Raw genomic sequence first — 21567 nt, forward strand, 5'->3', positions numbered from 1 at the left:
ATGGCAGGAGAACAGAAACCGTCCTGCAATCTTCTAGAGCAGTTTATTTTACTCGCCAAAGGTACAAGTGGCTCAGCCCTGACTGCTCTTATAAATCAAGTGCTGGAGGCTCCTGGGGTTTATGTCTTCGGAGAGCTATTGGAGTTAACAAATGTGCAAGAGGTAAGAGATGAGTTTCTATCCTAATGCCCCTTCTGCTCTTCCAGTATAAGGGATCCCCAAAAGTTCCCACAGACAGCCTGTGCATGAAATTTCTGTGCCAGGAAGGGCCTGGTGTGACTTATCTTGGTTCTGAGATGTTTGTCTATGAGAGATCGATGCTGCTTTTGCCTGTATATATTAGATGTTAAAAAATACCTATATAAAGTTTTGCTACCTTAATGTGATTGCTAATACAGCAAAAACCTGGCAGCCATACAGTAACAATTTTAAGAAGGCACCTAGCCAGCCAACAATGAAAAAATCCCTTTCTACTCCTTCGTTGTCCTGGAAAGCATAACTTCAACGCTCTCCAAAAGTCTTTGTGAACAGATGTCTAGTGTATCAGGCCTGGGTGGTAACCAAATCCAAACCATTTCAAAGCAAGGTGGAACATAAGTTCCAGAGCTTTTGCTAAGAATGCCTTGCCAGCACCCCCCTCTACTACAATGAGGGAATCTAGGTTGAGTATCTCTGCAGCTGGGGTAATGTGGCGTACAGCAAGTTTGTCTTTCCAAATGGGCTATCAGATATGCTGAAAAATGCCTCTGGTTTTTCATCATCAAATCACAAGTATGTTTTTTTCCCTGGATCTGTGTGCAGCAAATGATATTAAAAAAACACTCAGTAAAAATCACTGCTTGGTGCTGCAGTTATTCCAGTGAAGTGTTTGCATGTGGGGGGAGTGCTGTTACTTTCAAATGCACTCAACTTAAAATGTGCTAGCTTGCTTTGCTTTGAAGTTTTTGTGGCTCTGCAGGTAAGCTGTTTTAGTTTTCCGAGTAATAGCAAGGATGCTTAAGCAACCAACAGCATTGCCTGCTTGCTTGTCACATGATGAGAAGAGCTGGCCCTGGATGCCAGCTGAAATTAAGAGTCTTCATTTTCTTTTACCTCCTAAGGTGCTGCACAAAACAGTTGCCAGTCCAAACTGCAGTTAAGTTCTAGTGCATAGAAATGGCTGGATCATCTTGACTCTGAAACTGCTGAAATTTGCTGCTGTTCATGAGGTCTTAGAAAGGGTCCAGCTTTTTAAGATCGGTACCTAATTGCTTTTCTGGGTACTGCTTGTCCTCTGTAGACTTAAAGCATTCTCTGGAGAAGTTGCCTACCAGTATCATGTTGGCTGTTAACAATGTTACATGGAATTTCTTTTGTTTTCTTCCCATGCAGCTTGCTGAAGGGTCTAATGCTGCTTATTTCCAGTTGCTGAATCTGTTTGCATACGGAACGTACCCAGACTATGTAGGTAAGAGACTGCAGCCTGTTTGCAGACTATGAGACTGGGTTGCCCTTTAGAATTGTCAGAGGCAGTTCTTTGCTTTCTGTGGTACCTGTTCTAGTGTGGCTAGGTGAAAGTGTCCAAGAACAGAATCTGCCTGGGAGGAGAATTGTTTGTAGGGGGTCTTTGGGTCATATGTGCTTTTTAATTGCTAAAATGTGAAGGAAGGGCTATAGCCAGGCTAGAGACTACAGGATTTTACTGGTTTGGATTGGGCTGCAGCACTGGATTGTATTGGTCTGTAGCAGTATTCATTGATGTTCACTGACACCTCTGTGAAGTGCAATTTCAGACATCTGTTTTGAAATTTAGATGTCACTGGTTATAGAAGCTGCAGAAAACTTAGATAAAATTGTTCTTCATTATTTATAAAAACCTATATGGTTTATGGGGTAACCTTTTATTCTGTGACGGCATTGCTGAAACAAAATTAAACATTTCTTAGCTAGAATACAATCGAAATAATGACTTTTTTACAGCTTCAGAAGGACTGTGTGTGAATCATCTTAGTATCTGTTGAGATGTGCTTTTATCTCTGGTGCTTATGCTTCCGTTCTGCCACAATTTAATACTTCATTTGTGGGTAGCAGCCTAATCCAGACCATTACAGAGTGTGACAAATAATTCTGTCATAGTGCTGGCTATCACTGTGGTGAATGAGCTATGTAGTTCCTATCAGGAGAAGTGGCATCTGTAAGTGCAAGGACTGGAAATTCCAGTGGCTGTGGAGCAACACGACTCTCATGAAATCTGTGACTGATTAAAGGATGTGTTTGCTGTGCATGGGTCTTGTGTCCCGGCATGTGACAGCGTAGTTTGTTCTTCCTTTTTTAGTGAAGAAGGAGAAAGGGGGAAGAGTAATCAAAATGTAGAGCATTGAATGAGGTGGGATTGATGGGAGAACCCCGAAACACTAATTTCCATTAAAGCAGATTCTTTGTTTTGGACAGCTGCCAGTTTCCTTTCTATTTTTAAATATTCATGAGGTACATGAATATGATACATTGACAGTGAGGCCGTTTAAGTATCTAGATTAATAATGTCTCCCCTCTTCCTCAGCCTGGTACTTTACACTTTCAACCCTAAATTGTGCAGCTCTTCAGAGAAATAAAACCATCTGTATTTACAACCAGATCAGCAAAGGGAGAAGATTTTATTCTGTCATCTCATTAATGAAATAAAAATGACTTGATGGTAGAAACAAAGCATTGACCGACTGTTTTGGCAGGACACCACTTGTGTAGATGTGAATTACATTCTAATTCCAAAACCAGAATTACTAAAGAAGCAGAGAAGAACGGAATTGCCAGCTTGTTTTGTAACTTTTTCTGTCTCTCCCCAGGTGTGCTAATCTGTCATCAGTGGCAGCTCTCTCCGCTAACTGGCACCCACAGTAGCTGAAGGAGTTTGGCCTTTTGGGGTTTAGTGTAGTGTAACTAGTGTGCAGTTGTGCAGCCTGGGTTATATGATTCTTGAAAGAAAGTCCTGAATCTTGTCTTTTTAATATTAACAGCAAACAAAGATAACCTGCCTGAATTAACAGCAACTCAGAAAAACAAGCTGAAACACTTGACGATTGTAAGCCTGGCTTCCAGAATGAAGGTGAAGTAACACTGTGTATGATAGCAGTTGTCTTTTTGTTTGTTTTTGTGTTTGAAAATGGCATCAATTCCATAGCATTGAAGTTATATTGGACTGCATGAGTACTCCCAAAAAATCCTGCAACTCAGAAAGTACCTATAATGTACAGTGTTCTCTTATGGTGCATTTGGGACATGAACTTAGTGGACTCCCATGGATGAAGTGTGGGGGTGTCTGAAGTGCCATGCAAATTCGTCAATAAGGGGTGGGAAACTTTGTATGGCTTCTCTCATTGCTGGAGGTAGAGAATCATTCTTAAAAACATTGACTTTTTATTCTAGAGAAAACTGATCAATGCTCTTAATTTCTTCTACAATCCCATTACCTTTTTTCCTCCGGAACATGCTATGCCAAAGCTTCAGGAATTACCAAAGCTGAGTCAGAATATTATATAGTCTAGTAGCAGGCGTTTGTTCTGCCATGATCAGTCACTGCTGTAGTTGCAGGTTAAAATGTAGGATACAATAAATATTTGGGTCTTGACCTTCTGAGATGTAGCTGTTCATTTTGGCTGTAGGACTGTTAACTTATTTTTGGACTTGCTGTTTTTAGTGCATTCCCTATTCTGTGTTGCTGAAGGACCTGGATATGAGGAATCTGAGGGAGTTGGAAGATCTGATTATTGAAGCGGTTTATACAGATATTATCCAGGGGAAGTTGGATCAACGAAACCAGGTGCTAGAGGTGGATTTTTGTATCGGCAGAGACATTCAGAAGAAGGACATCAGTAACATTGTCAAAACACTCCAGGAATGGTGAGGCAGTCTCTCTACCTTCCTTGTTCCTTGTACTTAGCTTGTCCTGTCTTTTTCTTATTCCTCAAGGTTTCAAGTTCTGGCTCAATTTCACCATGTTCCATTAATCAGGAGTCTTACGCTGTAGAGTAGGGACTTGCAGGAGTAGTCTATTGGACAAGTTTTCAAAGATCCCATCTAGGATTCAGTTTGTGTTATGTATCAAGTCAAACTATACTAGGTCTTGAGAGTGTGCTCTCACTGTAGCTTTTACATGGCAGAACTCTAGCGAGGAGTCAAGGCCTTTTCAAACGGACGTGCCAAACTGGACTCATGGCCTTATGGTGGGAGCTACTCCCCTTTCTGCCATTTCACTTGATAACAAAACCAGAACTGTCCATTAGTTTTCAGCCTTTTTTACTGTGATGAGAACTGCATGGGCAAATTCTAGAGAATCACAGTTCTTTGAAGGGATGTCTCTTCAAACCTGAAGTTTCAGATGCCTTTGCCTTCTCTTTGTTCCTGCAAATACAGGCTGCTTGCAACCATATTGGGACTGAGGTACTATCTTTTTGTACCTTTGCCAGGAAGCTGCTTCTCATCTTCTGTAGGATTCCCTTCCCACCCAAATTCCTCTGTAGACTGTGGAGCCTGTGGCAGGTTCTGAGCTGACTGGGAATAGCTTCCTAGGTAATGGGTGCATGAAAAGTAATTAAACTGCTGGGCAAATATGCTGTCCTGAGGTGGGGGCAGGTTTTTTGCTTCTCTACTCCAACTCCCTCAATCCTGTCACAGTGGGAGGGCATTGGAAGCTTCCAGGACCTTACAGCATTGTCTGGAAGGTAACAATGAACCCACTGCCAATTCCCTTTTTGTCCTCTCCAGTTACTCGTTCTGTGTTGGAGGAGTGCTCTTCTCTTTTGAACACTTAACAGGCAGGGGGATTCTCTCAATCTGAGGGTTTTTTCCCTCAAATTTTTATTTTAAAATTTTATTTAAAAATTTCCTGCTTGAAGAGGAAGTTGAATGCATTGAACCTGCAATTTTGGATGGGCAAGTAAGAGTAACATGGGCTAGCTAAAGAATGCTGTGAAATACATTGAGTAAACAGCTAAGTTTTTTCTTGCCAGCTTTTTGGAACTCTAATCTTAAGCAGGAAGTATAAATTTCATAATCTCCTAAAATTTTTGGCGAGCAAGACTTTTCAGATTGCCTGACTGAGCTGCTGCAGAGAGAATTGTAAACACCGTTTCACATTGTTTGTATTTGCAGGTGTGATGGTTGTGAAGCGGTTCTTTTAGGAATTGAGCAGCAAGTACTTAGAGCCAACCAATACAAAGAGAACCATCACCGAACTCAACAGCAGGTAGAGATGGAGGTGGGTACAGAGGCACTTCAGACTGCTTTATGCTTTTTGATAAATGTTTGTTTACTTAAGAAAACACCTGATAACACCTGGTTAATGGTCATGGCTTCTCTGAAGCAGGCTAGCAATCATGCAAATCAGATGTGATTTGGGATAGGAAAAAGACACATCTGCTTCCATGTGCTAGTAACACCACAAACGTCAAATTTGCCCACTCTGAGCAGGTTGGAACTTTTCTTTTATTGTTGTGGTTTAACCCAGCAGGTAGCTAAAACAAACACACAGCCATTTGCTCACACCAGGGGAGAGAATCAGGAGGTTGGGGAAAAGGTAGGAACTCGTGGGTTGAGATAAAGACAGTTTAATAGGACAGAGAAGGAGTAGAATAATAATGATAATAATAATGATAAAAGAATATACAAAACAAGTGATGCACAGCACAGTTGCTCACCACCAGCTGACCGATGCCCAGTTAGTTCCCGAGCCATGGCGCCTCCCTGGCCAACTCCCCCAGATTACATACTGAGCATGACGTCGTATGGTATGGAATATCCCTTTGGTCAGTTTGGGACAGCTGTCCTGGCTCTGTCACCTCCCAGCTTCCCGGGCACCCCCAGTCTCCTTGCTGGCAGGCCAGCACGAGAAGCTGGACAGTCCATGACTGCTTACCAACAACTAAAAACATCAGTATGTTACCAACATTACTTTAATCCCAAATCCAAAACACAGCACTATGCCAGCTATCAGGAAAAAAATTACCTCTATTCCAGCTGAAACCAGGACATTAATAAGTTTTTATGAATTTAGGATAGGTAGCTGCACTAGATATGGTTTCCTGAATGGATTTGTTAGGAAAAGCGTGCTTTTAACACAGAGCTTTGATGCAATTCTGTTCCTTTTGTATGAGGCAGGCAGGAAGGAAAAAAGTTTACTTTGTCTTAAACCTGAAAGCGTAGTTAACAAAAACCTCTTGAATCTTGTTGTTTTTGCAAAAAGTGCCCTCAGCAGCTTCCTTCGGAGTCTCTCTTGGGATCAAGTTGAGCACCCAGACAGGGCCCTGACATGCTCTTCAGCAGCATGACCTGGGCGCTCCTGCCTCTGTTGCATGCACAGCTAGGCGGTAGATGGCAGCACGGGAACGCCATTTTAGCCCCTGCTGATGTGTATTTACTTGTGAGACAAATCTTGGCTAATACAGCTGTAAAGGTGAAAATGGTCCTCCCGAGACACTTGCTCAGGGTTTATTTCTTGCAGAGCGCTGCATCCCTGCACGTTTATGTTTGCCGTTTGAAGCAGCACATGCTCAGCGGCCTGATTGGCATCCAGTAGCGCACTTGGTTTGCCAGATGCCTTTGGGCTGGAGTGGGCACACCTGACTCCCAAACTTGTTTTGGCCTGTGTTTGGTGTGTTTTTTTTCTAAAGTTTGGTCATTGTATTCCTGGTGAGCCCTACAGGGTTCCAGGGGACAGAGTATGGTGCCTGGTGCTGTATCTCCTTTTCAGCCAGAGTGGCAGAAGCACTACTGCTGCCTCCCATGAAACCAGTTTCTGTTCCTGCTTCTAGCAAATATCTGTAGCTCAGCCAGCCAGCTAGGCCAAAAGGCATTTTCCCTTTTTGAGTGCTGTCCTACGTGTAAGTTTTTCTTTCACAGTCTCTTTGTCCTTCCTATTTCTGTCCAACATAATGGTAGGATGGCTGCCTTGTGCACCAAGGCAGTAGTAGGTCCCTCCCTCCAGCCAGCCAGAAAGGTGGTACAATATTGTGCCATTGTCTCTTAGGGAGAAAAAAAAAAAGTAATCTCTAGTTATTCTGTATTGGATCCAGACTGGAAATATTAATAACCCTGGCTGTAAGTGAGGATGAAACACTATCTTTAATAAACTCAAATGCAGAGCATGTTTCTGGTGGGAGAGTTTATTTTATAATCTCCACTTTATACTCCAGGGCTTTTTCAGTATGTTTATGAGCAGAGTTTCAACTGCAAGGGGAGGAGGAAGCAGGTGCTGATTCACTCTCTCTTCTTGGCCAGGTCACAAACATAAAGAAAACATTAAAAGCTACAGCCTCGTCGTCGGCACAGGAGATGGAACAGCAGCTGGTAGAGCGAGAGTGCCCTCCACACACAGAACAAAGGCAGCCCACAAAGAAGATGTCCAAAGTCAAAGGGCTGGTCTCCAGCCGTCACTAGAACATACCATCTAAATGTCTTTCAGCTAGGAATGACAACAGGAGGAGCGAAAAAGGGCCTGCGTCTCCTTTTTTCAGTGGGTTCTGGGCTAGTCCCTTCCAGGCTGGCAAATAAAAGCCCTGTTTGAATACAGCTCCCAGTTAGCAGCACCTGGCTAAGTTACACTGTGCAGCCTCTATTAATTTCCAGGGTGTCCCTGTTCTGGCCCTGTAAAGAGAGGCTTCTAAAGAGAGGGACTAACCAAAAGGGGCACAGGAAAAAATATATCTGTGGACAGTTTTGCTCCCTCCCAGCCAGTCTCATTGCTGCTTAACCTTGAGGAAGCTGCTGTACTAAATCAGATCTTGGGAGAACTTTTGTAGCAAGTGTCTGAATCCCAGGGTTGAAGTGTGGCTACCAAAGCCCGGCTGGGAGTGAGGAAGCCATCAACACAGATCTTTTCATTCCCAAAGGGAGCACAGGAAGGTTTCTAGGCCAGGAACTGCTTTACACTGAAGTCTTCAGCCTTTCCGCTACCCCTGTCTGTTTTAAACTGGGGTGAAATTCACACTACCTCTCTCTGTGAAGATGAGATCCAGTGCTGGGCTGTTTACTTAACTGTCTGTTTACTGCCCTTACTAAGCCCTTTAATCTCTCACAGATTTAAAGCACTGTTCTGCATCTCTGAGGTATCAATACAATAAGGAGGAAGTAGGCTGCTCTTTTAAGCCTTCCTTCTTGCAGGTAGTTAGGGGCATACTACAAACTGTGTTCCTTCTGAGTGTGATGTGACCTCCCAGAGCTGCTTGTGAGTTGTTTCCCTCATTGATTCCTTCAAAGGGTAATGCGTTCGCTCTTCCTTGGATGCTAGTGACAGCGGTCTGCTTGGGAGAAAAGCCCGTTTAGCATCGTGGCAGGCTGGTGGCCCAGGACCCATTGGCAGGGGTCGCAGCAGCATCCCCTTGCTGAAGCAGTGGACTTGACTAGTTTTTCTGAATTTTGAACACTTTCAGGTTGTATTTTCTTCCCTTTTTTTGTACATTATTGTGATTCTAAAGCATTTCAGCCTTTGTTTTGTGTTTTTTATTTGTTGCAGACTAACTTCGGGTGATTTGCACCATTTGGCAAAGTGTGGGTTTTTTTTTTTAAGGGGGAGGATGGGGTTGGTATTGAAACAACAATTCACAAAAAAGCACATTTTAGAAAAAAAAATTAAAAATGCTGATTTAACATCAGAGCCTGGATTCTTGGCTTTGAGGCTGCTTTAGGCCTGTAGTCCAACAGCACTTGTTCACTTGAGGATTTACGTGGTTCTTGATGTTGAATTATCAGAAGGTCTGACTAATCTCCCTGATGCGTCCAGGAGGCCAGGAAGTGCTCTTCCCATTTTGTCAGTAGTTCATCTTTGTCCAAATTTGTGCAGAAGGATCTGTGGCGAAGCCGGTAGCTGAGCCCAGTGTCCTGAGCCTAAATAGCTTTGATGCCTGATTGTGGAAGTTTTGTAGCTGGGCTCTGTATTAGGCCAGTCGATTCCTTCCTCTGGGTCTAGCAGAGTACTGCTTTGTGGTTTGGCCCCTACGTTTCACTTCACTCCGTGCTGTAAAGAGAAGGGCTTTCCATGAGCGGGCAGAGGAGCTGTTCAACAGAGGACTCTGACAATTCTCCAGTCCTGCAGCCAGCTGTCATCTGCACTTGTGCAATGCACGTGCCTTCCTCTTATTGCTACCAGAATTCTTTGCCATCTGCGTGTTTTCAGTCCTCAGCCAGAGGACTTGTTGTGCACTTGTGAAAGTAAATTCCCGTCCTTCTGCAGTGCAGGCACACCAGCTTTTAATCTTAAGAGGTGGATCTAAATACCTCCCATCCAGTTGCCTCTGGGTCAAGTCCCTTGGTTTCTGATTCTTTCCAAGCTTTCTTCCCCCCTAGAAATGCTAGCCAAAAAATTCCCAGTGAAGGATGTTAAGTGAATAAGCCCAGAGCACGAAGCTTTCCCCTATGTCTCCAGGGAACTGGTTCACAAGCAGTGGCAGTACTTGTTTCTGTACTAGCTTCTCCCAGTGTTTAGCTGACAGCTGCTCATGAGGTGTAGGTGGACTTTGTGTACCCAAGTATAATAGATCTGTGTGATGGAGATGGAGTGAGTCTGTTTCTGGCTTCCCATGTGGGCAGCTGCAGTGTATTGGTCATCCAGTTCCTCACTAGATTTGACTAGTGAAGAGAGGTTCTGTGGTCCTCACTAGCTGTTTTCTTTCCTTCCCATTTTTAATATCAGTCCTGCAGAGAGGCAGGAAGAATACCAATGCCTTTGGAAATTGTTTTAGCTCCTCGGCAAGCCACAGTCTGCTGGGGCAATAGTTGTGTATTTGGCATCTTTGGTGTTTATTCCCTGCCAATTACAGGAGTCACATTAGTTTGCTGAAACTTCTGTAGTGTCTTGGAAGTTTTTGAGTTCTTATGTTTTTGCTGTTCTCAAAGCCTGGCTGGGAGTGATCTTATTTATGCTTCCATACACATTGCCTTTGATCAGGAAAGAAACAGGGGAGGAAATAGCACTTTGAATAAAGAGTTGTCCCGTGCTTGATGGCAAGAGATGACTGAGAAGGGAATGGGGTATTGGAGGGAATGGAACTGTTTGCATGTCTGGCTTTCCTTGTGTGCCAGCAATGCGCTCAGTGCTGCAAAAGGAGGGGGGTGTCTTTACAATGAGCCCAGGCTGAGATGAGTCATTAACAAATGACATGCACAGAGTACCTGGGGGAGGCAAACAGCTCTGCAGCAGCTGGTTAATGAATCTGGCTTGAAGGAAAGAGTTAGAAGCTATTCCAGGAATGAAGCAGAAGGCGTAGTTGTTAACAGGGAAGGATGCAGGAGGTGCTATGCTGTTTGAGAAGGACAACAGATAAAGACTGCATTGGCTTCCTGTGACTGCAGGGAGAGGGCAGCAACTGAGAGTTCTGTGAATTGAGGGCCAGTGGGGGCTGAATTGTGGGCAGTTTTGAGTGGGGAGTGCCTGGGGAGCTTAATTGTGCTAGGGGGACAAGAGGGAGGTGGAAGCAGAGGTGGATTTGATGCAGACTCAAATGTATTCCATGTGCCCACTGGGAGCTGGACACTGGTCCCTGATGTGGGGAGAGCATCCTGCCCCCTCTGTTTTATGGCAGCAATGGGCTCTTCCAGCTGCAGCTCACTTCAAGGTTGCAGCAGGACAGAGTTTCAGCTATTGAACTTCTGTTTGCCTCCTCCACCCAGAGGGAGACAAAGTAGATGGAGCTGCCTTCCCTCTGCTCTCCAGGGCTTTATTGTCTAGCTTCGTGTTCTGCAGCTCCACTTGTACTAGTGCTTGTTTAATACGGAATTGAGCACTGAGCTGGAAAATGGAAGAGAGGATCTTGGCTGATTGCGGTGCTGGTAGACTGCCCTAGCCCTAAAGCTGTGCCTCATGCTAACAAATGTCCCTGGCATTCCTGCTGTGACTCAGTTGATATCAGCTAACATCAGGCAATTCTGTAACATGATAAAGCAATGCTGATGTCCATCTTTTTACGGAAAAAAGTTTGGGATAGAAATCTATTGTTCTTTTACTTCCCTGCTCACCTCCTTAGATAAGTTGAATGCTAGATAAGTTGAATGCTAGCTTAGTCTTCTGTTGAGAGTAGAAGGGGAAATCAGTGATGCTGACAGACCCTTCTGTGTTCAGATTTGAGACCCATCCTGCAATTAGTCTTGTGCAGACTTCTGGAATCCCATGGGTGCTTGTAGAACTGCATGCAGGCTTGCAGGTCTCTCTCCATGGATAGGTTACAGGAGTAGGACCTGCAGAGCCGCTCTCCAGAACGAAGCTGGGGAAGATGAAACTTTTCTTTCCATAGGAGAGAATGGTGGTACGAGATGGCCATTCTCCCACCATCCCTGCAAAGTGAATTTTGCTGAACAGCTTTCTTTTCCTGGAGGAATGGAAAATGATACAGAATCCAGCGGTGTTTTTGTTTTTAGTGTTCTGCTTATCCTATGAGGGGAAAATGCATCGGTCCATGTGTGCAAAAAGGAAGTTGGGCTTAACTCATTGCAGAGGAGGCAGAAGGGAGAGTGCCATCAACTTCAATAGTTGTATTAGAATGTAATATATCACGTGGGTAAACCAGACTTTTCCTAAACTTTCAGTTCTGCACAGGTGTATATGAGTCCATCTAAACTGTTTAGAGAGGCCTCTGATTTTGAAAACCTCATAAAGCCCACCTCCTGCTGGGGTAAAACAGTCAAAGCTTAATCATTTCTAGGTCTGTTGGTGCTGCTGTTTGTTACTTCAGTGTCTGAGCCTATTGCACGCTTTGCAATGGAGAGAAACAGTGTTGCTCTTTATTACTCTGAATAATGGGGAAATGGAGAAATTAAAGAACCTGCCCCACAGCTATATAGATCCAGCTAGCCAGATCTCTGGCACCTACTCCCATACAAAGTTTTCTGTTGTTGTGTTGTCCCCACCTGCCCTCAGTCTTCTGTAGCATCTAACCTGATGCAAGGGAACCAAAACCTGAATCTGTCTGGCTTATTTTTGTATAATCCGAGAGATGGTAACCCAGGGGGCTCAAGAAAGGTAAATTAAAGTTTGGAGTGATCTCAGTTCGTTCTTGTAACCTCACCTTGTATTTTTATTATGGAATTTTAACCTGACAGTCTGGTTGAATTTCTCAGCAGAGTTTTTAGAAATATGTCATTGTTTCACTCTGCTCTGTGGCAAAGGTCAGTGTCTCTCAGGGACTGTTGACATTTTGCTGATTTTTCATCAAGTTTGGCCATACCACAGAGCTACCAGAGGTAAGTGATTTGAGCTAGAGAGGTGTACTGTAAAGAGAGGGTGTATTTACCCCTTAGCCTGGGCTGCAGCCTGCTGCTTAGTGGCACTGTGATGGTACCTGCATCTCTGATCAGTGAACGAGGCAAAGGATTAGGCAGAGCAGCACTTTGCTCCCTGTCTCCAAATACAGAGGCACACACACTTCTCTTTCCCACAGTGTATAGACCTTGTGAGATGCCCTTATGTATTTGCTACAGGTTGCAAACTGCATGAGTGTGATAGCTGTGACCATGGCTTTTTCTTGTCAAGAAGAAAAAATGTCCCTGCTCTAGTGAATGAACACACACACTGGAAATTGTAGGTGGTAATGGGATGCCATAATGTCATTTAACAGTCCTGAAATGTGTATTTCCCCACAGAGTGCAAAAGAATTTGTGCTGGTAGTCCTCACTTGGTGTAGTTTTAGTAGAAGGTAGGACATCCTTCCACAGCTCCAGGTCTCCTATAGAGGCTTGTGAATCTGTATCATTAGAGCATTTTTTCAAATGCTTGTGCACACATGATACATCTGTGTTTCCAGAAGAGCTGATTGTGGTGGTGAAGTGAAGCCTTGCTCCATCAGAGATCGGCCTTTTTGTGAATATTTTGAGCTTCTCTGACCATAGGGCCGTATCTTTACAGGTATGAAGTTTGGAAATAGTGCTGTCTAGCCCTCCAGACTCTCTTCCTGAAGACGCTGTTTATCTCACCAGCCCCAGTGTTTCAGTCTGATGATCAGCTGAGTCCTAAGGCTGCCTTGTGCTGATGCAATAAGTAACGTCTTGGTGTTTCATTGTCACCTTCGCAGCTGTTAGAGAGCACCAGTTCCTACAGGATCACCTGCCAGCTGTGATGCTATTCCTTTTACATCACGACTGTTGAGATGACACCTCTCCTTGCTGGCAGACAAGCCAGGTGGGTAGGCATTGCTCCTCAGTGTTGTTCTGCATCTAGGGAGGTGCAGGCTGTTGCCTGCTTTAGCACAGTGGAAGTCAAGGACAGTTATAAATAAGAGGCAAAGCACAGAGCTGTGTCCTATTCCAGCTCTGCTACAGCTGCAGAAAACAACTTTGGGCAAATCAGCTCCTCTGCAGCTGTGTTTCCTGGGACAGCCTCTCTCTTGCGTGCTGACTTTGTGACAGAGGTTTGTGAAGTGCTTTGGTCTCCTGGCTGGGCAGAGGTTCATTGCTGATGGGATTAAGAAGATGCGTGTGCATGGGAGGGGGGAATCTTAAAGCTTTTTAAGTTTTTCCAGAAGTCATCTTCCTCCTGTGCACCATATCCTTCTTTTCCCCTGATGAAAATAAGGTGGTCCACTGTGGGAATATCAGCCTGGAGTACTATGGGTAATATGCCAGGTTAATTACTGAGGGGGCAGGAAAAATAGCCTGTGCCATTTTCAACAATATCAAAGGGATGCTACCTAATGATTTTCCTATTAGCTCTTCTGCCAGCCTGCCAGAGTCACTGCAGAAGTGTCATTTACAAAGGCAGTTCGCAACTCATTACCCTGGATTTTCACTGTAGAGAAACAGTGAGCTCCAGAGAGCGTGGGCTTTTGCTGTGTGCCCCAGCCTAATGAATTACCTGATTCGGTTAATGCTGCCATCCCTTCTGACAAGGTTAGTTGCTGACTGACAGGAAGGGGCCTGGATTTGATTCCCTTCTTGTTTTTGACTTGCACTTGTGTCAAGTGCAGGCTCCCTCTGGAAGCTGCCCTGTGATCCCTTCCCTTTGTTTTTCTGCATTCTGATGGAAGCAGCCCATGCTTGAAGAAGTCCTAGAGCAAGTGGCAGGGGCATGTGCGCTGCTGCCCCCCCAGCAGTCCCTGCTCAATGCCTCAAGTCCCTTTCCAGCTGGAAAATTCCACTGCTTTCCTGCTCTGGGGCTCTGGGCTTTTCTTTTTCTTCATTGGTTTGGGATTTGCTGTCACCTGAGCTGGGCTTTGTAACACTTAAGCAATAAATACCTTGGAAAAACTGCATTAATGGTACCAGGGAAAAACGTACCATGCGAGCTGGGGGAACAGAACTGATTTCCCACACATTAGAAGACAACTGTATCCCTGTTACGGGAGCTCCAAGGTCTGCTCCGGCCTGTTTGGGCTTTGCAAGGTACTTGTACAGCAGTGCTGGAGAAAGTGTGTGTCCTTTTTCACTGGAGAGCAGTGTGCTTTTTCAGGCTGGGGGCCTGTGGCTCATCTCACACTAGGAATAGCTCCTGGAGAGGGGAAATCAAGGCTGTTGCTGTGTCATGTCACAAGCACTCCCACTTGGGAGCTGAACGTGACTACTGCTCCTTCAGCTGGTAGAGCAGGAAACATGTAGGTCCAGTGGGTGCTAGTTTGACCTGAGTGTGGACAGAGGAGCCTGGGACTCCTGCCACCCTCACTTCCAGGTGTGTGTATACACCTCTGCTAAATGCCATTCTCTGAGCCTGCTGTTGAGACGTCTCATGCCAACCCGCTGAGGCTGCAGCTGGCATCCAGGACAGCTTTTGCTGTTTGGTTTGCTGTCTCCAGGCTGGGATGTGGCAAGAGAAGTTTTTCAGTGCTGGCTTTGGATCCTTTTACTGGATGTCATGAGGATTTGACCTAGCTGGCCCATAAGGGAGACAGTGGCATGAGATCAATTTGTTTCTGCTGCACGTGATGCATCCTCTCCTCTTAATTAGATTCGTGTGGCCCCTCTCTTTCCTGCTGGCCTTGTTTCCTACTGAGTCTCTGTCAGGGAGACCCAATTGTGGCCTTATCAGGTGCTTGCTATGCTCTAATGAACCATTTCTGTTTCCCATTCTGGCCTGTCCGATGAACCGAGGAAGGTGCTTGTCAGCGCTCTGAAAACTGACCTCTACTCACAACGCCACGCTCTGCCCATCAGGCCCACTGGTCTGGCTGTGCCCTGTGGGTGCCAAGGTTGTGTGGATCTGAAAATTTCCCAAGTGCTCTTTCAGCCCTGAGTACTGCCTTCTCTCTTGCACATCAGCTCACCCCCTCGTGTGAGCAGGATGTTCCTGTCCTGCAGGTGGGAGACCAGCACACCAAGGGACAGGGTGACTTATTCCTGGCCAGAGCAGAAGCAGCAAAGTGAGGAGCCAAGCTGTTATCCCCTCCCTCTGCATAGGGAACTCTCGCTCTGACTGCTCTCCTTCTGCCAAAATAGTGTCCCTTTGCAATGCAGCTTTGTCCTTTTCCTTGGGCTTGCTCTTTTCCAGGAAGCGCGGTGGATGGAAGGAACCCGTGCTGTGGGGCTACACTTTCCCCTTGGACTACGTTGCAGAAGAGAAATGGGAATCCAGACCGTACGTGCCTCCAGGCTGTGGCCTCTGAGCTCTCCCTCAACCTGAGCTCGGGTTGTGCTCCACATAGGTGGTCAAATTTTGTGGAGTGAATTCCTGAGACTGTGTTTCCTCTGCTCTGTTGAGGAGAGGCCCTCCGTCACCAGGCAGATGGTTTCATTCCAGCTCTGGCTTTGCAGCAAAAAGCCAAAGCTGGAAGGAGAATTGGCCCTACCTTGGTCCCAGCCTGGCACTCTCTTCTGATCACTACTCTGTCTTCATGCTCAAGGATCAGGACCCTGAGGGGCACCTGCAGTACGATCTTCTTACACGACTGTTCAGACCTGGTGTGTAAGGTCTGGACAGTAAGTGATTTCTTATTGTCCTTTAGGTTTTCTGGGTGACAGTGGACAGTCCCCTCTGATGGGCAGCTCTTTAGGAATTCCTGGCACAGCCCCTCTTCCCTCTAAAGATGTGCGGAGCCCATAGGGTGACCTTCACGGGTGTTTTATTTGCCTTACAGAGCCCTGGCAGTGGGTCCTTTAGCTACGGACATCTCTGGGGGGCTCTAACTGACCCTCAGGCAGGGCACCGAGCTGCCAGCTGCCCGTCCTGCCTCCCTCCCTCCCAGGGTCTTGATTTTGTTCCCCTTAGGCAGCATCTCGTGTGGTCTGTCTGCTGCTGCTCCCCACCAGCTGGATTCTGTGGGCACAGCGAGGTGGGTACCTGTCTCTGATGGAGACGCTTTGCTTGTACGAGGCTAGAATTGTCACATGCTTGCTCCTAACCTGATGATTGAGCTGTTGGGTGTCTGGATGAATCCTCTTGTTCTGTAAACCTAATGTTCTCTAATAGTTGGGGAGAGTCTGGCTGAAGGTTTCTATGGTTTCCTGGTGGTTGCTAAGGAAAAGGATCTCTCTGCCTCTAGGTCTTGGTGACTTTCTTTTTGCCCTGTCCTAGGCGCCGGAGCCCAGCAGAACATAATGCTTGTTGTTCCCCAGCCCACTACAATGGTCAGGGCATAATTTGTGACTCCTGTCACGGCTGGGCTGGGCGCCTGCCACTCTTTTTTTTTTTTTTTCCTCTTTCTCTCTAAGGCCCCTTTGAAGAATGAGGCCAAAGAGCCTTCATGCAGGAGTTTGCATGTTTACTGTGCTCCCCACCCCCTCGCTTGCTGTTTCCTTTGGAGCTTCGAGTCATTTTAACGATTTATTTCGTGCACTTTACAGAGCAAGAAGCTGTAGCAACAGCTGTGTCTGTGAATCCTTACCCGGCAGCCCTCAGTATATTTTGATCTGTCTACGTATTGTCCCAGGCACCATTAAATAAATCTGCTGGAGGAAGGGGCTTTACAGCTTAGCGGCAAAGGTTTGGCAAATGGGAATATCAACAAGATACTTAGTGAGCTGCTGGATCCTGGAATAATAGTGCCTCCGGCATAAAGCTCTGTTCCCTCTGGTGCAGCCGGGGGCCAGATCCAGTGCGTCTCTTTGTTGCTGTCAGCAGAGACTGCATCTCCGTTCGGCACCCAGTGAGGTAGCTTTATTTACGGGATGAAATTTGGACCCAAACTTGCAGACTGGAAGCGGTTAAAACCTGTCTAGGCTAAATGCTGCTCTTATCACACTGCTATCTATCGATCCGGATCTAGGCTGTTGAACATGTTGGGCTTATTCCCATGGTGCCGTTCAGGATCTGGGCGATAGATGAGTTGCCCAAGGCCGCGTGCTCTCCCAGGGAGTTCAGTTGTGTTCTGCAGAGGCTTGCAGCTGCACGCAGCGCCTGGCAGGATTAGGTCCGTCAGAGCATCACAGGATTGGGCACAAGTTTACTTTTGCATATGGGATCAAAGCTTAAACTATCAGCTGGCCTTTCTCTTGCTCCTGATTTTTCTAAAACACCTGAACCATTTCTTCTTTAACTATTAAAATCAATCAATCTGACATTCAAACTGTATGTGAATTTGATAAATAAAGACAGGTTACAAAATGCCACATGGAATGATTTTTTTTTTTAAGTTTTTCACCTACTTAGGACAAAAAATGTTACAATGCTTGACTTTTCATTTAGTTACATAAATAATTTTTTATAAATATCTCTTTATAAACAATATATAAATAGCTTTACAACATAAATACATTTATGCATGACATGAATTTACAAACAGCAATGTTATACAGCTGGCTTCATCAGTCTCTTGGAAAAGCACTGTCCCTTGTCTTGGTGAGTGTTTGTATATATAATATATATAAGATAGAGAGCACTTTTTAAAAAAATAACAAAACCAAAACAGCTGGTGCCATGACTCCTCGTACCAAAAAGAAAAACACAGCCACATCTTTTGTCCATTCCAGGGGGGGTCTCTGCTCTTCTAGGCGTTGCCTGGGGGATGGCCCTGCCTGCCCACGACAGGAGAAAATGGACTACGATTCAAAGCCCTGCGCAGGATGAAAACAAAGCGCCTGTTAGTACTTGCCATACAACACCCCTTACCCATCCCAAGGTGAAACTCCTGCAAGAATAATCCTGGCATGGGGCTGGGGCGTGCTGAAGTCAACAGAAGCCCTCCCTGAGCTTTTTGCTCGTGCTAAAGCAAGGAAGAAGCTCACCCTTTGCTTTGGCTATTTGGCACATAGCGGGGAGGCAGAGGGAAGCGTGCTGTTCCTCCTGGCCCTGGGTCTAGCAGAAATCTTTTTTTTCCTGATGAGAATTTAACAAGAGAGGATGGGTGCGAGCTGGCTGTACAGTATGCATGCGCTTCTTGGAGCCCTGAGCTGGGCAATTCCTTGGGAATACTGAGGAGCTGCTACAGGAGGGAGCAGAGGAGCAGCACCCATCCCTGCGGGCAGGGCTACGGAGCAGCACTGGCGTCCTGCGGGCACCGTTGGGCCCTGCTTTTCCCATTGCTCTGCAGAGCAGCAGGATGCCTGCATCTGGTCCCCTCTGCGCCCCATTATATTCCTGCAGGGCCAAGGCATGTCCCTGTGAGTGGGGCTGGGCTGCGGCAGGCAAGCGCTGCCCCAGGTGTGAGTTCATCTGCGTCTGACCTGCTGGCAGGGACCAGGCCAGCATGGTGCCTCTGTCCTCCCCAGCGCCCTCAGGGAGAGCTGGCAGGGGAGCTGCTGCCCTGATCTCCCAAACCGGTGACTGCGGGGAGGCGATGCTTCTCTGGCCCGTCGGTCCCTAAGCAGGGTGGCTGTGGAGTGCTGTGGGCAGAACTTCTCCCAGTTTCCCGTAACTCGCTGGGCTGCAAAGCCCAAGTTAGGAAAGCGCAACCCTTGGCTGTCCCCACAACTAGGAGACACCTGGGGAACTTGTGTAATGTTTTTCCTTAAATTCAAAGAATTGGAGCATGGGTGAGACAGGTGCCTCACTAATCCTCCCATCACAGGCGTTAGGGGTACCCTGCCCTCCTAACGCAGGTCCATAGGTCACCTGCGTCTGTCAGGCACGGGGAGCAACTGGGGACACGCGGCTGCGTTCCCGCGGAAGGGGGAATCTGTCCTGCGCTGCCAGACCCTCAGGCGGGGGGTCTCTGACCCCTCTGCAGCGGCAGGCGAAGCAGCCGGCCAGCGAGAGGGTGACTGGAAGGGTGGGAGCGCGGTGAAGGCCAATTTTGGGGTCCTCCTCTTAACCCACCGGTCACGCCGGCGTTCCCCCCGCCCCGGCCCGCCCGCGCGCTCACCGCCAGGGGTCCCTCAGCAGCCGAGGCCGCTCATGGCGCCGATGCGGTCCAGCTTGAGGCCGAAGCAGCCCTTGCCCAGGCCCTTCTTATGGAGCCCTTTGTGGCGACGGCCCGGCGGGTCCTGCAGCAGCCGAGCCCAGCCTGCCCGCGGCCGCGCTTCGGCCCGCGCCTCCCGCGCCTCCCGCGGGCCCGACCCGCCGCCGCCGCCGCCGCCGCCGCCGCGCTCCTTCTCGCGCTCCTTCTCCCGCTCCGCCGCCGCCTCGGGCGGACCCGCCGCCGCTGCCGCTGAGCCGCGGGAGGCCTGTGGGGGGGAGAGGGTCAGAGCGCCGCCGCCCCCCAGCGCCCCGCCGCCCCCCCGCATTAAGGTTTTCGGACGCCCCTCCCGTTAGGGACCCGGTGTGTCCTCCCCGCGCCGATGCACACCCGGGGTTGGGGTCTGTGCATACCCAGGGCATCCTCCCCCCTCGGCAAATCCATGCTCCCTGCCCTGGGGTCAGAGCATCCCCCTACCCCACACCATAGAGGTCCCTTCCCGCCCCTCCCGGCACTCCCCCGGTCACTGCATCCCCCCCCCAAAAGGGCTGGTGGTGATGCACCCCCCAGCCATGCTGCTGTCACTGTCCGTCCCCCCCCTCCAAAATCTGAAGGGACCTGAAAGCTGGCAGGAGACCCCAATGGGGTCACTGCGTCCCCTGCCAGCTTTCAGGTCCCTTCAGATTTGGGGGGGGGGTGGGGGGGGGGGGTGTGTGTTTAGTGCCACTCAGCCCAGCTCTGGGGGCTCACACTACTCTGGGCAGCCCCTCCTGCAGAGTGTCCCCAGCAGCAGTGGGGAGATCAGGGCTCCCCTTTTCTGCTCCTCCCCACCCAGTTAATGCCCTCTGGGTCCCCCCATTCCTCCAGTCTTACCCACAACTATGGGGGGCACACCCCCTTCCTGGCCCCCATCTCCCAGGCACCCCATCTCTCTCCCTGCTCAGGGCTGCTGCCCACCAAGCTCTGGGGTTGCTTGCCCCCATTCAATCTCCCTGCCCCCACATATCACCCGTTTCTTGGCAGCCTGCACCCCAGTTCCTTACAGGGACACCCCCGGTCCTGTCTCACCGCTGTCCTGGGGCACCCCCCATCCGTGTCCCCGTTTCTGTGCCTGGCCCCCAGGGCAGTGCCACCCAGTGTCGGTGGCCTCCGGTGCATCCCTCCTCCTCCTCAGCATCACAGGACACCCAGCTCCCTGGCGTGCCCCTTCCCCGGGGGACGCCGCGCGTGCCCCTGCCTGGCCTGATTGGGCAGGGCTGCCTGGAGGGCTCTGGCCTCGCACCCTGCCCGCCATGCACCTGCTGCCCGCCCCGCTCCGGGGCTGCTCCCCCTTCCCAGCGCCCGGCACGGAGCGGGGCCTGGGGTGATGCCGGGGAGCGGACTGCCGCCCTCCCTGGCCCCGGTCCCTCAGGGTACGGGACGCAGCGTGTCCCCCTCCAGCCCCTGCCTTGGGGCTGACGTCCCCGGGACGTGCACTCCTGGGACAGGCTGGAGAAGCAGGGGGGTCCCCCAGCACTCAAAAAGCCTGCGGGGAAGGAGGACCCCGCTTTGTGCTGACTCTACCACCCCAAAAGTCACCCCACATCTCCCTCCTGTGCCCTTAGGACCCTCGGCGGGATGGGGAGAGGAGGGAGAACCGGGGGGGCAGCTCCAGTCGTACCTTCTGTGGGAGCTGAGATGCCGGCTTCGCCTCCAGCCTGACGGAGAGCAGAGCGAGTAAAAGTCCACCAGCCAGCAAGGGTGAGATCTGCATCCTGCGAGGCCGGGCAAGAGGGGGGCCGGGGGGCAGCGGGGAGCCAAGGGGAGCCCCGGGGAGAGGCTGGGACCGACGGGAGTCAAAGTTCAGAGCGGAGCCCCGAGGTCCCTCCTGCCGCCTGCGAAGTGCCGAGCTAGTGAACTTGGGCTTTCTGCTTCATTCATTTTATAACCCAACCTGCTCGGTGATGTCATCTAAACAACCAGGTCCAACCCGGCCTCCCACTCCACAATAGCAGGAATTTAAAGGGGGGGGGGGTGTCCCCTCTCCCCTGGCAGGAATAAATGACACATCAGCCCAAGGCAACCGGCTTGGGGAGTTAGAGAGCAGAAAGGGAAAGTGGGGGGCATTTGGCTTCACACCCTCCCCCAACCACCCCCTGACCCCCCTGCAAGTTGCCTGTCCTCCCCTTGCCTGGTTGCCCCACGGCCCCTCCGCTCCCCCCAATTCCCTGCTGACCCCCTGTGGAAGGACATGGGCCAGCCCGGGGTGGCTGTCACAGGCTGCGGGGGGGTCCCAGTGGGGGGTTAAGCCCAAAAGACAGGAATGAGCGCAAAAAGCACTTTTTTTCACATCTAGGATTAAATCAGAACC

The 21567-nt window shown here is 48.8% G+C and overlaps 2 protein-coding genes across 3 annotated transcripts; one reads left to right on the forward strand and one right to left on the reverse strand.

Annotated features, from left to right (window-relative positions):
- COPS7B (COP9 signalosome subunit 7B) lies at positions 1-7410 on the forward strand (the record flags this gene model as incomplete). 2 transcript variants are annotated; one of them, XM_082003606.1, is made up of 6 exons in its annotated part: positions 1-162; positions 1372-1447; positions 2994-3082; positions 3674-3876; positions 5128-5233; positions 7252-7410. In XM_082003606.1, the coding sequence occupies 6 exons, from the start codon at positions 1-3 to the stop codon at positions 7408-7410; spliced, it is 795 nt and encodes a 264-aa protein (XP_081859732.1). The 2 variants fall into 2 exon arrangements, with proteins under 2 accessions (XP_081859732.1, XP_081859733.1); XM_082003607.1 differs by lacking the exons at positions 1372-1447; positions 2994-3082.
- An 11787-nt stretch (positions 7411-19197) lies between these two features.
- Positions 19198-21224, reverse strand: NPPC (natriuretic peptide C; the record flags this gene model as incomplete). The annotated part of the gene is made up of 2 exons (XM_082003352.1): positions 20878-21224; positions 19198-19485 (listed from the first exon to the last, which is right to left on the reverse strand). The coding sequence occupies exons 1-2, from the start codon at positions 20968-20970 to the stop codon at positions 19198-19200; spliced, it is 381 nt and encodes a 126-aa protein (XP_081859478.1). The 5' UTR covers positions 20971-21224.
- Between the last annotated feature and the right edge of the window lie 343 nt (positions 21225-21567).

This window comes from Phaethon aethereus (assembly GCF_964289735.1).
Source record: "Phaethon aethereus genome assembly, chromosome: 9".
NCBI classification, from domain to species: Eukaryota; Metazoa; Chordata; class Aves; order Phaethontiformes; family Phaethontidae; genus Phaethon; species Phaethon aethereus.